This window comes from Mesoplodon mirus, assembly GCF_964341445.2.
Source record: "Mesoplodon mirus genome assembly, chromosome: 8".
In the NCBI taxonomy this organism is placed as follows: Eukaryota; Metazoa; Chordata; class Mammalia; order Artiodactyla; family Ziphiidae; genus Mesoplodon; species Mesoplodon mirus.
Window position 1 is genome coordinate 15561867 of NC_138984.1, and position 16680 is coordinate 15578546.

General features: G+C 36.2%; 1 protein-coding gene across 1 annotated transcript in view; it reads right to left on the reverse strand.

Annotated features, from left to right (window-relative positions):
- Nucleotides 1-424: 424 nt before the first annotated feature.
- The window catches only part of ACSL3 (acyl-CoA synthetase long chain family member 3), an 84042-nt gene continuing 67786 nt past the window's right edge, over nt 425-16680 (reverse strand). Inside the window, exons 7-15 of the mRNA XM_082631455.1 lie at nt 16465-16588; nt 16153-16224; nt 14501-14640; nt 12769-12941; nt 11028-11102; nt 9758-9949; nt 8353-8467; nt 6793-6950; nt 425-2489 (exon numbers count right to left, since the gene is read on the reverse strand). Of these exons, the coding sequence (XP_082487581.1) occupies nt 2332-2489; nt 6793-6950; nt 8353-8467; nt 9758-9949; nt 11028-11102; nt 12769-12941; nt 14501-14640; nt 16153-16224; nt 16465-16588 (1207 nt within the window). The 3' untranslated portion in view covers nt 425-2331. The remainder of the gene's footprint in view (nt 2490-6792; nt 6951-8352; nt 8468-9757; nt 9950-11027; nt 11103-12768; nt 12942-14500; nt 14641-16152; nt 16225-16464; nt 16589-16680) is intronic.

A 16680-nucleotide genomic window follows, 5' to 3' on the forward strand; every position in this document is an offset into this window, starting at 1 on the left:
AATCTAGAGTCTCTTTTCAGATGTGTGTATTAATTAGACTTAGCCATTTACTGTGAAATTCCTGAAAGTTTCCCTCCAGGTATCTTCTGGTTAAACCAGTATTTTTCTTATAATCAAATTACAGTTGTTGGGTGTTTTTTTTCCCCCCCAAATCAACGAACTTTTTCTTTTTTGAAAGGATAACATTAAAACGTACTATTTTTCAAGTCACTAAAGATGGTTTGGATTAGAAAGTAATTGGAAAGGGGATTCTACTTATCTAATTTCGTATTCTGCTGTGGCATCTGACACCTGGCATCTGGTATTTTAGGAATGAAAGGAACTATAAAAAAAAAAGAGAGAGAAAAATGGGACTATATACAGATTAAGCCAGTCTTATTAGATGTTTCTGAAAAGAAACAACTTTTATTCTGAATCAGTGATAAGCTACATATTCATCTGCCACTATTTCAAGTCACAGTTATACTGGTATCTCTCCTTTGAAGCGCTGAATGTTTTTTTCTAAATACTTTCCAAACGTCATTTGAAAGCAAGTAATAATTCTAAAGATAAAGCATCAGAAACAAATTCTGTCCGCCCAAGCTGACTTTAATGTTTAGATCACAACATTTTAGAGAGGTTCCATTTAATTTTTCCCTATTTTTACTTCTTCTTGGCAGTTTTTCAAAACTCTGTGAAAACTTAAACTATGACAAGAAAAGCATTCAAAACATAACACAAATATATACAAGAATACAAGAAAAGTTTAAAACAAAAAACACCATATTACAATATCTCCAAATACGATGTGTTCATGATACCGGTCAAAAACTACAGGGTTACAGGTCCTCAACACTCCCACTATCCTATGCAGATCTACATTCATACCTTTTCACATATGTATATTTTTGTTTTGTTTTGCCTTTTTAGTGCCTAAAGTAACTGAGCATCAAGAAAATAACTAATATGACATGAAAAACATGGTACCTATGATTTTTTTACATCCTAAACACATCTTAATTGGTGCAACATTACTCTTAATAATAGCCAAACAACAACAGACAAGCAATACAAATGAAAAGACGTACTATATATAATACAGTATTTTTAGAATCACAAATAATTTCCACACTGACATTAAAAACCTGCAAATTAAATCTTAACTCACCTCATTATAAAGTTAAATTCTCATCTATCTCATAGTAAGAATGCTATTACTAGAAGCATTCTAAATGATTTCATTTTCTAATGTAGAAAGGTTATGGTAGAAAAAATAAGGTGCTTTTTTAATAAGCTGCCAACAGACACTGACAGTGGCTGACACACATACCCAGTGCAAACTATCCAAGAAAATAATCCTAATTTGGAAATGAGATATATCATTAAACAACTAGACTAAAAGTAGAGTGGGATAGAATAATTATCCGCGACTAATACGTCATAAACACAGACAACTCAATGTACATGTAGTCGATGAAATAAAGAATAACTTTCCTTTTTTTTTTTTAGTTCTACCTTAACTTTTAAAATAGTTCCCAATTCTAACAGTTTGGTTTCCTAGTTTCCACAGCTAACTAGAAGACTCTGGATATTCTGATGGTAAACTACTAGAGATTAATGATGCACGGGTGCTACCCTCGCTGCGTTTTCTTCTTTACTATGAAACCATAACCCTCTATTGCTATTTTGTTTCATGCAGGACCAAACAATTTTTTTTCTAAGAAAAAATAAATATATAAAGAAGACACTGTCAGGCATATATTCACAAGGTCTCAATTTCTTAAAACATAAGTATGGGTATATTTATTTCTCTCAAATGCATACAAGACAATAATTACACAGCAACAAATCTTTTGTTCAACAATGATTTGATTCATAAGCATTTGAATGAAATTTACATAATTTCACATCCATACCCTTGCATGTTTAAATACTGTAAGTAAAAAAGCCCCCCAAATAACCAATTCTTGTATTTCCTATTTATCCCTCTATACATCCAAACTTTAAAAAGTTACAAACTGAACATTATACAGAACATACAAATCATGTTTAAAAACTTGAGGTTTTAAAATCACTGTTCCCCCAAGATGATTCAAAAAAGTCCTCATGCTGACAAGTGCAGTCCTAGGTGGTAAAGTAACTTGGAGGAGGGGAGGAAAGAAGAGACAGACACCAGTTTGCTGTCTTAATATTTTACTAATCCTGTTAGTTAAAAATGGTGATGTCATGAGAAATAACAGTTTAGGTTTAATATGAGGAATGGAGTCTGCCTCACAGTCTGAGACATGCATTTCAAGTATTTTCCTATTTGATCTGAGCTCCCTGCAGCAAACTGATGCTGAAAGAGAATAATTATTTTCTTCCATACATTCGCTCAATGTCCGCCTGGTAATGTGTTTTAAGCTCTTTGCGTTTCAGCTTGAAGGCATCTGTCACCAGACCAGTTTCAGGGGTCCACGGTTCAGGGCTCAAACGAATTTTTACTGGAATTTCAAACTTTTCCAGACTTGCTGAGACGGTGAAAAGAAATGTAAATGCAAAGTCATGAAAAATATACAATTAAAATTCTTGGCAAATAATTTAACTTCCTCAGTCTTTGAGCACTCATCAAAATGCAAAGCCAACAGCTCATAAATCTCACTTCTAAACAATCTATCCCTCAGAAATACGAGAAGTAAGAAACAGATTATGTATGAGAATTACAATAGCAAAAAACTGCTGAGAAAATCTACATGTCCCTCAATAGAAGGAGTTGGATAAATTATGATACAGGCATAAAACGTACACAATTCAGTCACTAAAAATGAGTTAGATCTATCTGGTATGGGTATATAAAGATACCTGCGATATACTGTTAGGTTTAAAAGAAGTTTTGCTTTTGTTTTGTTTTTTAACACTAGATAAACTTATATGCAACTAGATGTGTACGACAAGGATACACACCAAAATGAACCGCATACTTCTAGGGGGCTAGGATCCAGGATTAAGGAAAAGGAAATGTCACTTTTTACCTTACACCTATTTGTTTTCTTTGAATTTATTTTAAAAAATCACTTTAGAAACTAAGAAATAATAAAGTTTAAACAGAATCTTGTCACTGAGCCACGATATTCGCCATGAGCTCTGAGGAAGAACGTCTGCTCACTACTGTGCTTCTCCCACAGTGCTTGATACCAAGTAGGTCCTCAACAGTGGAAAACTGAAAGGGGGTTGGGGGGGGGGAAAGACAGGGAAAAGAGATGTAGTTTTGAAGAAACACCTTTCCTTAAAAAGACTGATTTACTTTTCCAGCATTCATTTAACAAATATTTACCAGGAAAAAAATACTGTATAAAAGTGCTTTACTAAACATTCTTTTAAAATACAAAAATGAATAGTTTCTGCTCTCAACTGGTATACTATCGGGAAACAGGTAAACACCTAGCCATAATAATGTATATATCTCAAAAGAATTGAATTAAAAGGTGTAAGTGCCTTGGGAACAAAAATGATATACTAACTCTAACCTGTAAAAAGAAACAGAAATAACAAAGTTTTATTCTTCAAAGATGAAAAATATGTCAGGAGTGGTTTCTAAGAGGAAAAACCACTATGAGAAAAAGCAGTAAGGCAGGGACGACAGTTCTTAAGGGACAGGAGTCTGACACTACGGAGATGTGGGGAGACTCACAGGCAAGCACTGGAAGCCCACGTTCAGCTGTTAAGTGCTCAATCGGCACCGCACTCTACGACCTGACTCAACATGACGTTAGTTAGGTACAGTGATATCATCTAGACCAGGTTTTAGAAAAATGAACACAGCTACAACCAAATGACCGGGTGAAGAAGTGGGGACTCTAAGTATAATTATAAGTATTTCTTCCCTATTTTGTTGTGAATATGCTTGTATATATGTTAAGCAAATATTTTTGTTTTCTTCCCTCCTATTCTCTTATCACAATATATTAATAAGTTCACTTTATATCACAGTATTTAAGTTACAGGATATCAAAGGAGAAGAGTAAAAAACATCAGTCAAGGGGTCTGCATCCACTTCTGGGGAAAAGGTTAATGTATCTTCAGTTGCACGTAGAACAGGTGTATAATGTTAGGTGATAGTCTGACTTCGTTACTGTCTTTACTTGGAAATTAACTATGGTGTAAGGAAATGTATCTGGGTGCCAAGCTGACAATGGGTGGGCTATGATAGTTTTATGCATCATTTGGGCTAGGCTAGAGTTCCCAGTTATTCAATTAAACACTAATCTAGGTGTTGCTTTGAAAGTGGTTTTGTAGATATGACTAAGTCAGTTGAAAGGCCTTGAGAGCAGAGCTGAGGCACCCCTAAACAAGAAGCAATTCTGCCTGTGGACAGGGGCTTTGGCTCGTGCCTAGGAGTTCCAGTCCACCTTTTTTTTTTTTTTTTTTTTAACAGTCTGCCCTACAGATTTCCAAGTTTGTCTAGCCAGCCCCCAATAATCATGTAAACCAATTCCCTACAATAAGTTTCTTAATATATTTAACTTACTGATTCTGTTTCTCTGGTGTAAACCTAATATAGATTTTGCTTAAAAATGAAGTTGGATCCCTTCTTTACATCATATATAAAAATTAACCCAAAATGGATTAAGGACCCAAATATAAGGGCTAAAACTATAAAACTCTTAGAAGAAAACAAAGCGCTACTTCTTTGTAACTTGGATTAGGCAACGGTTTCTCAGATGTGACACCAAAAGCACAAGCAACAAAAGCAAAAAATAAACTGTATCTTATAAAAATTAAAACTTGGGCTTCCCTGGTGGCGCAGTGGTTGAGAGTCTGCCTGCCGATGCAGGGAACACGGGTTCGTGCCCCGGTCCGGGAAGATCCCACATGCCGCGGAGCAGCTGGGCCCGTGAGCCACGGCCGCTGAGCCTGTGCGTCCGGAGCCTGTGCTCCGCAACGGGAGGGGCCACAACAGTGAGAGGCCCACGTATGGCAGAAAAAAAAAAAAAAAAAAATTAAAACTGTTGTGCTTCAAAGGATACCATCAAGAAAAGTAAAAACACAACCCACAGGATGGGAGAAGATATATCTGATACTGGATTTGCATCTAGAATATATAAAGACTCATACAACTCAGTAATAAAAAGACAACCTCACTTAAAAAACGGGCAAAGAAGCAGAACAGCCATTTCTCCAGAGAAGACATACAATGGCCACTAAGTACATGAAAATATGCTCAACATCATAAACCACCATCTGAAATACAAATCAGAGCCACAATGAGAGGCCACTTCACACCAACCAGGATGGCTAAAATTGAAAGGATGAACAATGAGTGCTGGGAAGGATGTGGGGAAACTGGAACCCTCATACAACATTCATGGGAATGTAAAATGGTGCCACCATTTTTAAAAATAGTCTGGAAAATATTTAGAAAAATATGTTCTGGAACATAGCCTGGTAGTTCCTCAAAAGGTTCAACATAAAGTTAGCAGAGGCCCAGCAATTCTCCTCCTAGTTATCTACACAACAGAAATAAATAAGTATACCCACACAAAAGCTTGCATACAAATGTTCACAGAAACATTATTCATTAACAGCCAAAAGTGGAAACCACCCAGGTGTCAACCGATGAATGGATAACCAAATGTCACTTGGCAATAAAAGGGAACGAAGTGTTGATACATGCTACGACAAGAAAACATGGATGAACACTACATGCTAAGTGAAAGAAACCAGTCACAAAACCCTATATATTATATGGTTCTACTTATACAAAATCTTCAGAACAGGCAAATCTATAGAAACAGGAAGATCAGTGGTCCCCAAGGACTAGGAGGTCTGAGGTGTGGTGGGGAGTGGCTGCTAAAAGACACACTATTTCTTTCTGAGGCGATGACAATGCTCTCAAACTGATTATGGTAACTGTACATACAACTCTGTGAATACACTAAAAACTATGTAATTGTATATACTAAATGGGCAAGTTGTTTGGTATGTCAATTATAATATATCTCAGAGCTGTTAACATATACATAAAATTTAAAAATAAAGCAAGAAGGCATATAAATTTTAAATTATGCTTAATTATTGTTTCAGTATTCTACCTTACTTAGAAATTATGTAGGTTTCTAATTTCATGTCCATTAATTAACTCAATTTAGCATCAGACCAAGGATTTCAAGTTACCTAGAAAAGTTGGAAACTATTTTCAAGCTGACATACTAAACACAATTACTGTTGAAATAAAGGGTCAAAATGATTTCGTCTGATTAAATGCAATTTACATTTTTCATAATCTTGAATAACGTATCTAAGGAGAATAAAAATGCATACTCATATTACCCATGACACTGATGACTCAGAAGGTACAGCTGTTTTTATGAAACCAACAACATTAAACGAAGTCTCTCTGCACTCACCCCTCACCCCCCCACACACACACACAAGGGGTGGAGGACACATGAGTTCAACCGACTAACAGCACACTAACAGGGTAGCAAAGAGTCCTGGACGGTTCACTGCGGGCTGGGGTGTCCAGGAAGCTAAGCAGGGCCTTGGAAACAGCTGAGAAGAGTGGAGAAAGGGCCAACCCAGAAAACAGAAGCTGCCGAGAAGAGGACATTCTGAGACATGTCCATCAGTGGTGGGCGTGGATGATTTGTGTGTCCCTAAAGGGGCTTCAGTGGGGGACTGACAAGTACGTTTTTCTCCCTACTAATGGTGGGAAAATATGATTGGTTTCTGAGCAGGAAATGTAACCTAAGCCCTTGCAGCAAAAACAGGATAAGCAAGCTTAAGTAGCCTCTTCCCATCTCAGTTCTTGGAATCAGCTGAACACTCTCTCACCTGAAACAGCAGCTTCAGAGAGCACTTTGAGCACCTCATTCTCCATTTCGCAGCTGTTACACAGCTCCTCCCAGGTCCCTCGAAGTCCCCTCTTTCGTGCTAGTTCCGTTAGCTCCTTTTGATTCGGCACAACAAATCCAATGACGTAAGAATGATAACTGAAATAAAGGGCAACTTGGTTAAGGCACCACACAGCGTACACCGTGTTAACCGCGGTTAACTGGCTACGCTGACATTTAGCAATCAGCTCTTCACCATCCCAAGCGACACGCATGAGGACGTATCTGGTACTGCCACGTTTGCTGTCTGATTCATAACGCGCTGCAGTGCTCTGGCAGAATTCACTGCTAAAGAAACCTGAACCTGACATTTCATGACAAATTTCAACTATGTATATAACTGCTATGAATTATGCTTTTAAAAAAGAAAATTACAAAATCAGAAGATTCATCCATAAAAAGTCAGTAATTCACATCAACAGATTAAACAAAACTGAAAGCTAATGTACATATGAAACTGTTTCTAAAAAAATTTGGCAACAAATCAAAGTAATGTGATTATACATATTTTTTCCTTTGTTATCACGGGCATTTGTGTTCTAGGGGAACTCTGAGTATGCCCGCCGAAGGCAGCAACCTGAAGAAACGGCAGCAGCATCAGGAGGAGGTCAGTTCTGGTTAATATCACATATGAAAATCCAGAACTGCAGCATCACTGAAGAAAACACTTCATGACTAACAAAGGGCAGAATCATTTATAAACCAATGTAGTAAATCTTTAAAGTGGGCTGTACCTCAAAGCCTCTTTCTAAATTGGTTCTCCTAACACCAGATTTTATCTTTTCATAATAAGCATTACGTCCAACTGCTGTAGTAAGGGTCCCAGGCTGGCCACAAAATATCCGATCATTAACTCTGGAGAATGATTGCCACATGCAATACTGTTACGAAAAAATGTAATCAGAGTGCCAATCTGAAATTCCAACACATTTCCCAAGAGTGCATTTCTGGGATTTTAACTTTAAACTCTCCTTCCCAGCTGCCTCTATATCATCATGGGCTCGAGATGCTATGTATGAAGCCACAGCTTAACACGGCTTAAGGGGGAATGGAAGCCCACACATGGCTAGGGTCCCAGGCAGGCTCAAACTGACAGGGGGTAGTAAGAACAGAGCAGGGCACTGCTCTCTGACCCCACCCCCAACTTCCTTCTTTACTCGCCTCTCCTCTGGACTGGTTGTGGGAAGCTTCCCTGTGCAGAGCGACAGGTAGCAAGGCAGCAGGAAGGAGGATTTTATTTCCTTCCCCTTCCTGTCACACAGAACACCGCACTGAGATGTAAAAACAGAAAACAGGGACAGAGGAAGGTAAGGAGAGGAGCATCACAAGGGAAGAATCAGCTAACGGCTGTAATGAGAACAGGCCGTTCCCAGAGACAATGGATAAGAAGGAAGAGTTCTTGGTATAATTTTACAAAGAAGGCCGGCATAGAAAGGAAATGCCAACAGCACACCAAATGTTTTAAGTAAAAAAAAAAGTAGCATAAATTCTACTTTCTTACCTGTTTGCATATGCACAAATGTTATCTATTAGTGAGAGATTCTTCAAAGCTGCCTCTACTTTCCCAAGAGAAACATATTCTCCTGCCTGTAGCTTTACAAGGTCCTTTTTACGATCTGCGCAAAAACAAGGCCGGGAGCGGGGCACATTGGAAGACAATATTATTATACCTTCAATGCACAGAAATATTTGCCATTCCCTAAGTAATTTGCTATCAATTAAGTTCACTATAGTAGTTATGCTAAAATTAAAAACACATATAAAATTAGGCCCTTATTTTGGTACTACTAAATATATTCTTTTAAAGAATTAGCTTCTGATTAAGGGACCCCATCATCAGGGCTTCAGGCATGTTCTGCTGAACAGATTCTGTTCCTGGTATACATTAATACCAGAAAGGTCAAGAATATACTCAATGCCATCTGAAAGCTCACATTCTATCTGAAGAGAAGCAGGACGAAAAAATGTATCACTTTAATACGATACGGTAGTACTAGGTGTTAGGGCTCTCCAACCTGCTGATTTTCAAAGAATTCCCGCAAGGGAGGCCTGAGCTGAGTCTTGAGGGAAGACTGAGCAGTGGCCAAGTGGAAGAACACTGGCAAGGGAGAGAGGCGTGCCAGCTTGAATTACTGCAGCATACAGGAGGAGGGGAGGTTTTCAGCAGGAAAGCAGCCAGTGAGATGGGGGTTTAGTAATCACGTGGTGGCAGCGAGAGGGTGCATTCAGCAGGGGTAAGCATAGCAACAGAAAGGAATTTCTTGCAATAGGGTGACAGAAGGTGCAGGCCTGACCTACGGTCACAGAAAGAGGGACAGACAGAAAAGAATGATCTCGAGGCATATCTTATAAGGTAAAGCAGTGGGATATGGATTAGATATGGGGAGCTGACTGAAGAGGTTCTCATCTCCTGCCAGTGTGGAGATGGCACGACTGGGATAGAAGTGCCATTAACTGAGAGAAAGAACCTAAGAGGAGAAGCAGGGAAGGTATTTTTCACCCACAGGTCCTAGTACTGAGCTGCCAGGCCTTCCTTAGCTCTCACAGGCAAGGGAAGGACATGGTTCTGACAGGAAAAGAGCCCTAGTAACCTCTAGATAGCAAAGAATTCACAAGAATGAATATTCCCTATTAAGAACTGGACTCTTTAAGGATTATCTAGTAGTACTTAAAAATACCACTGCTGTTGAACAGACCTTGAGACCTCATAATATGTCAAGCCTTATAAATTCCACACAGTCCCTATTGTACATTTTTATATTCCAGGGATAATGCAGAGACCATACCAACACTACATAAAGATGAATTCTTACACTATTAAACAGCTTCTCTAAATATATAGTCTCTCTTTTGAAAAGCTATTTTGGAAACATCCACTTAAAGAAAAAAAGTATTACTTCGCTTACCAATAATCTTCAAACAACCGTCAGGGTCAAACTCTCCAATATCTCCAGTACAGAGCCACCTCTGTCCATTTTCATCTTCAAAAAAATCAGCTTTTGTTTTTGCTTCATTTTTGTAGTATCCCATTGTCACATTTTGGCCACCAATAATAATTTCACCCCTAGGATGTGGCTTATCAGTATTAAAGTATCCACCTAACAAACATAGAATAATTTAGAGTTAATTCAACATTTTTATCCCTGCGTGCATCATGTGAATATTTGAAACTATTAGTTTCTAAATAGGGACATCTGATTTTGATCCAATCAGGGTTTCCCAAAGGAAATAAGGCAGGCACTACGAACAAAATTCATCAACATAAAACTAGTCGCAAATTTTCAGCTGCTTAACCCTAAGCACTTCTGCTTTCAAACTACTATTCCGAGGAAAAAATTAAACTCAAAAATCCAACATCTACTGTACAAAATAATTACATATGGACGACACTGGTCAATCCCTTTAAGGATTCTGTAGAGATTCTTAAATATCATACTAGTAACTGATAAAAGTGTTAAGTCGTGCATTTTGAGAATAAATCTCTGTATAAAATCAAATTACTATATATTTAGAAGATTTATTCCTTACAGATAATTTCAGAATGGTTCCATGTTTAAGCTTATTAAACATTTTCACTAGCTCTGCTAAAAGATAGCTGAAAAATGACACCCAAGCCTTAGAATCTCTTTGCATAAAAGAAAAGTGCACCCAAACAAATCACAGATAATATGTACATGTTAATAGGGTCATATAAAATTTTTAAGAACTAACTAGTATTTAAATGGCATGAGCAATAGATTTTCATGTAATTATAGTAAAAATTTCCTTCTGATAATTTTGGGTTGAAACCCTCGGAGAAGAGAAAGAAAAAAGAAAAAACAGGTAAAAATCTTCAGTTTCATAGAATGAATTATATGATTTTGTTTCTACAAAATATGTTCATTTGTAATTTATGGGCATTATTTATTTAGCACATTTCTCAAGTTTTTCCCATAATTCTTATTTGCATTTATGTAATAAAATAAGCAAATAAAAACAATTACAATTCTTTGAAATCATCTTTGAAATAAGCAAAATAAATGCATTCATATAGCTCTAGATAAAATATTTCTATTATAAAGGACAAAAGTGAGCACTTGTGGGTGATTTTACACTCTAAAGTAAGGAAGGAAATGAAGCACAATTCTAAAGTTTAATATTATATAAATTAATGCTCTGTGGTTAAAAGGTTATTACCTTCCTCCCAGTTCTTTAATTTGATTTCACAGCAAACTAATGGTGCTCCCACTCTGCCAGTATTGTAGTCCCACACTAAAATGCAAATAAGAAAAAGCATTTGATTATAGTAGCTAATAAATTGCTTCATTTTTTTAAACTACAAAAAACCAGTGATTTATCCCAAACCTTAGATATCCCCAGAGAACCCTTAAATGCAGAAGTAGCACATCGGTGAAGCAAGCTGTGTAGTCCACACTGAAGTATTTGGGGTATTTTTTTTATCCGAATTGGTTATAGACATTTAAAAATCAAGACATTTTACAAAAGAGTATGGAATCTCCAAGAACAATGGGCCCACGTTTCCAGCACAGCAACAACTGTAGCCCCTATCAGACGGTGCAGGCCTGCTCCAGTTTCCCCAGATCCCTTACCATCACATTTTCTCACACCAGGGCCCACTTCACTCATTTAAGTAGCTGCCTGGTTCATGAGTTTGTCTTCTCTATCTTAAAGGATAAAGGAACACAATGGTTTACACCTATTCCACTTTCTTACTAGACTTAACAGCTCTGCAGTACGAATAACCTCTCCAATCTTCTCCCATGTACCACTATTTCAAACTGAGATCTCTGAAGCTTCCCTCACATCAGCTTATACTATCACACCCTAGTTTTTCATAAATTCATATAATAAGAGTTCAGAGATCACGCTGGAGATTAAGACTGTTAACTTTCAAGGATCTGGAAAAGAACCCACCACTATTACGAACTACTACTGCATTATGTTTCCTCTTTAAAGAGCATTCAAATATCAGAAATGAAAGGTTGATATTTAATACTTTACAGACTTATTTACACCATAAACTGTAACTGATTAATCACACATCCAATGGAAACCTTAAAAATGGAAGAAATTAAGGCTCTTCAGGAACTGTATATGCATGTTTTTAAGACTGCTTGTCTATTTTGTGCAAAACAAGACTTAGAAGCAGCTTCCAAAAATATATAAAATATAGAGAACATAACTGAAAACTGGAAAATACAGAAGTAATGCAGGATAAACCTGGCATAAGAATGGTGCACAAAAGCGCTTAAGGCAAATAGGGGAAAATGAAAAGTTAAGAGGTTTAGTGTCTATCAGTATCTAGAAAATACAAAGGAGGAGCATAGTTTTATCTAGGGCTGGAGAACAAAGTAACTTTCTTCCATAAAAGGGCATGTGAGGCACTAGGGGAGTCATCTGGGAACCACTCAGGTAATGGACTGAGCCCCCTCAACCCTGTCACCATGATAAACTCTGGAAATTAGATTCTCTAGACCGGAATCTAGTTTCTCGTTACACTTAACACAGACCACCCACACCAATAAACATTTCTGAATTTGAGCCTTAATAAACATACCTAAACAACTAGAAAATACACATTAATTTTTCTATATAAAAAGAAATTTAAAAACTGATATAAGATGATAAATGTACACAATACAGCCAATGCTTCTGACAAAAACTTCTTTTCTATAAAGCTAAGTAGTTTTTACTACTACATATCATAGTTTTAATTTGAAAACTCCTCTAGATGAATTATTGACAATTAGATACACCTAGTACATTCTAAAAACATATCAATAATCACACTACTTGGGATTTACACAAATATTTTAACTGCTCTTCTATATATCTGCAAAAAACAACCCATACTAAAAAGTGCCTGGAGTTACACCCCAGCCTCTGTTGGACAGACCACTCTGTAGACAACACTAACCTTCTGTAATTGTTCCAGCCCCACAAGATTCAGTGAGTCCATATCCCTGACCGACAGGACAGCAAAAACAGATGTTCATGAATCTCTGTGTGGTTGCAGAAAGTGGAGCACCTCCACACAAGAGAAGCCGAATATTTCCACCTAGCAAGCTTCGAACTTTCCGGAAAATAAAGCTTAAAAAAAAAGAAAAATCAATCAGATAATCACAGAATTTTAAAGCTGAATGGGATTTTCCAAATCATTTAGACTAATCTTCCAATTCTGACACACAGGCACACCGTGAAGATATTTAGAGTTCAGTTCCAGAGCACCGCAATAGAGTGAATATTGCAATAAAGCAAGTCACATGAATTTTTTGGTCTCCCGGTGCATACAAAAATTATGTTTATACTATACTATAGTCTATTAAGTGTACAATAGCATTACGTCTAAAAAGCAATGTACGTACCTTAATTAAAAAACACTTTATGTTAACAAATGCTAACCATCTGACAATACAGGGTTGCCACAAACCTTCCACTTGTAAAAACACAGTATCTGTGAAACTCAATAAAGCAAAGTGCAATAAAACGAGGTACACCTATATGAGATGTTGAGATTAAGTATCTTATCCAAGGCCACAAAGCCAATTTAAGAGACTCTCTTGACCCATTACTTAAATCTAAATGTTTATTCAACCAAGTTTATTCAACCAAGAACATGTGATTTTCTCTTGAGAACTTCAAGTAATATTTGAATTCAAAATTGTCAGGTTTAATTTTATATAGTAATGGAAAACCCTTGCTTATGGCCAGAGCAATTAGTTTTATGTCATTATAAAATACATATTAATACTGAATAATCCTATTGTATCTTCATAAAATTTAGTATGAAAAGTAAATTATTTTTTTTGCTTTCGCTTACTTCATTAGAAATGTATACAGCAATTTAACTCTTTAAAATTTCACTAATTCAAGTTGAAGTATCTGGTAAATTAAAAAAAGAAAACAATTCAAACATCTAATTGATATGTTTCTGCAAATACACTAATTAAAAAGATTGCTTACCACCTAGATGAAAAAGGGGGAAGCGTTTTGTTTTGTATTTTAATAACTGAAAAAAGACTGAGGCAATCATTAAAAAAAATATATATATATATATATATATATGTAAATAGGCTTTACAAAGCAATTCTGCATCTCACTGGAGACAAAAGTAAAAGGCAGGAAAAAAATTATTAAGTTTTAAATAATGTGAAACACATATGAAAACTACATTAACGTTCCCATAAAAAATAATTTGAATGTCATACTTTTATTTTCTAATTTCTAAACTATTTTATAGTTAAATCTACTTATTCTATTAGTGCCATGGTGGGGGGGGGATGACAGGTGTGTGGTAAAACTCATTTAACACTTTAAACACAAAACATTTAATCATATTTGGTTGCCATTTTATATTCATGTTGAAATAAATATAAAAGCAAAGACAAACTACTTCTCAAAATAATTAAAATCATGTAAGTGTCCACAGAAGACATAAGCACACATTTAACACAGTAAAATTTTTAGTGAAATTTTTTTTCAAATAACATTGCAATCTTTTTAATCGCTCATATTCTTATGCAAGGTGGATTTTTTTAGAGTCCCTTTGACTTTTTAAGATAATTTTTCTTATAACTATCTCAATTAATTGGGCTATTAATGTGAATAAAATGATCAAGTTATCAAGGAGAGGGAGAGCCTTTACTTACCTATCACACAGCGGAGTACCATGTCCTTTTGAAATCTGTTCCATTTTGTAATTATAGGCAAGAATAAACAGAGTGCGTTGAAAATTACTCATTTCATTCACTTTATTCATGACATTTTTGTAGATCCGATCCATGATTTCCTAGATGTATAAAAATGAGTTAATAGTCAATAATGCTATCAGCTACCTTATTTAAAATCTTAACATCAGATTACTATTTCCATCAATAGAGGCATTTTAAAAGATACATTCTGTCAAGAATAAACTTTTAAAATAGAGCCACAATTTGTTTAAAAATGAGATTTCTGTAATTTTTAATAGATGCTCATGAGTAGTAAAAAAGGGGGGGGGCAGGGAGATATTAAAAACCTTAGGGCAGTAATATGCCATTATTGATTCTTTATACTGTTTTGCTCTTATTTATTCTGAACTAAAAACTAAACTCACTAAATAAATGAACAACTATATAAAATTAAGAGAATTTTAAAAACCATTCTATCTTATAAAGATATAAAGTACTACATTCTTTGCTCACAAAAAGGCCATGGGGTTATTTTGGTTGCTTGTTTGATTTTTTTTTTTTTTTTTTTTTTTTTTTTTTGCGGTACGCGGGCCTCTCACTGTTGTGGCCTCTCCCATTGCGGAGCACAGGCTCCGGATGCGCAGGCTCAGCGGCCATGGCTCACGGGGCCCAGCCGCTCCGCGGCACGTGGGATCCTCCCGGACTGGGGCACAAACCCGCACCCCCTGCATCAGCAGGTGGACCCCCAACCACTGCGCCACCAGGGAAGCCCTGTATGTTTGATTTTTAATGGTGCATCCATGAAAAATTTCCTTGTCTGCACTGTGTTTTGCTTACTATGCCTATTCCCATGACATATACTTTAATGACTTGAAATAGTTTCTCTCTACAATCTTAAATTATATTTAATATTTATGTGAACCAAAACTTTAAAGAAAGATAGTACTAAGGAAACGACATACCTAATAAAACTCCAAAATTACTGGTCATTTATATTTGACTTTGGAATAACTAAGTAATTATGCTTGAATGTGAACACTCAGTATCCAATTATAATTCCCAACACTTTCAAACAAAATCAGAGAGCCTCGTAAAATTTACATTAAGGGAGCAGAAAATCATTGCTATCCCATTTCTACTGATCTTATCCCCAGGCCCCTCCCTATGCCTGGTATTAAGTTAAGATGCACAGAGCTGCTAGGGTAATTCTAAGTTGCACCAACTTCTCTGTCCCTTTTTTTTTGGTGTCTAGGCCAGACTTTCCCCAAGGACTCGGGAGATATGATTTGCTTAGAAGGAGGTGATCTCAAACCTTTTCTCCTATCTCCTGCTGGGCTTCAGGTTTCTACCAATAGCAAACAGCTATCACAAAAATGATTTGGGCAAGAAGCTATTTAGGAAAAGGCACTGATAATATCATATCGAAGCTGAAACTAAGGTGATTGCTTAATAAGCAAGAAAAAAAAGATAAAACAAGATCAAATAAATACTGTAGAGCCCAAGGTAACATAGATAATGAATAAGGAATAAATCCTACATAAACTACCTTGTCAACAATATCTTTTCCACTAGCATTTACTTTCTGTAGATGCTTTTTTAGCAGGCGATATTGATTAATGGTCAATTCTTACCGGGACAGCTGCCATCAGTGTTGGTTTCAATATGGATGTATCTCCTTTGCTTCCTTTTTTTATTTTTGAAGACTACAGAGAGAAAAAGTTATCTATATAAAGTGATCCTTATTTTAAAAATTCAATGAAACTCTTAAATAACACATTATAAATTCATCATTTTAATTCACTTATATTCTAAATAGCACTTAAAAGGCAAGTTCCTTTAGAATGATTAACTGTCAGCCTTACAATATACTGTCATACTGAATGAAAATTGTGTTAAAGGTAATTATGATTTTTTAGTATCTCAAATCACAGAATTTAATTTACCTGATCTGCTAAAGTCTGTGGTGAAGAGTAGCCAATGCAGCATCCATGAGAAAGACAAACAAGCTCAGCACTTAATTCTAAAACATGGGCCAGAGGCAAATATCCGATGTAAATATCTTTCTCCCTAAAAGAAAAGGGAGATACAGGAAGCAACAGTCAGGTGCTGTTTCTGTGAAAACGGAGCGAGCTTTACCCTCAGGGCTCAATCTGGGCTCT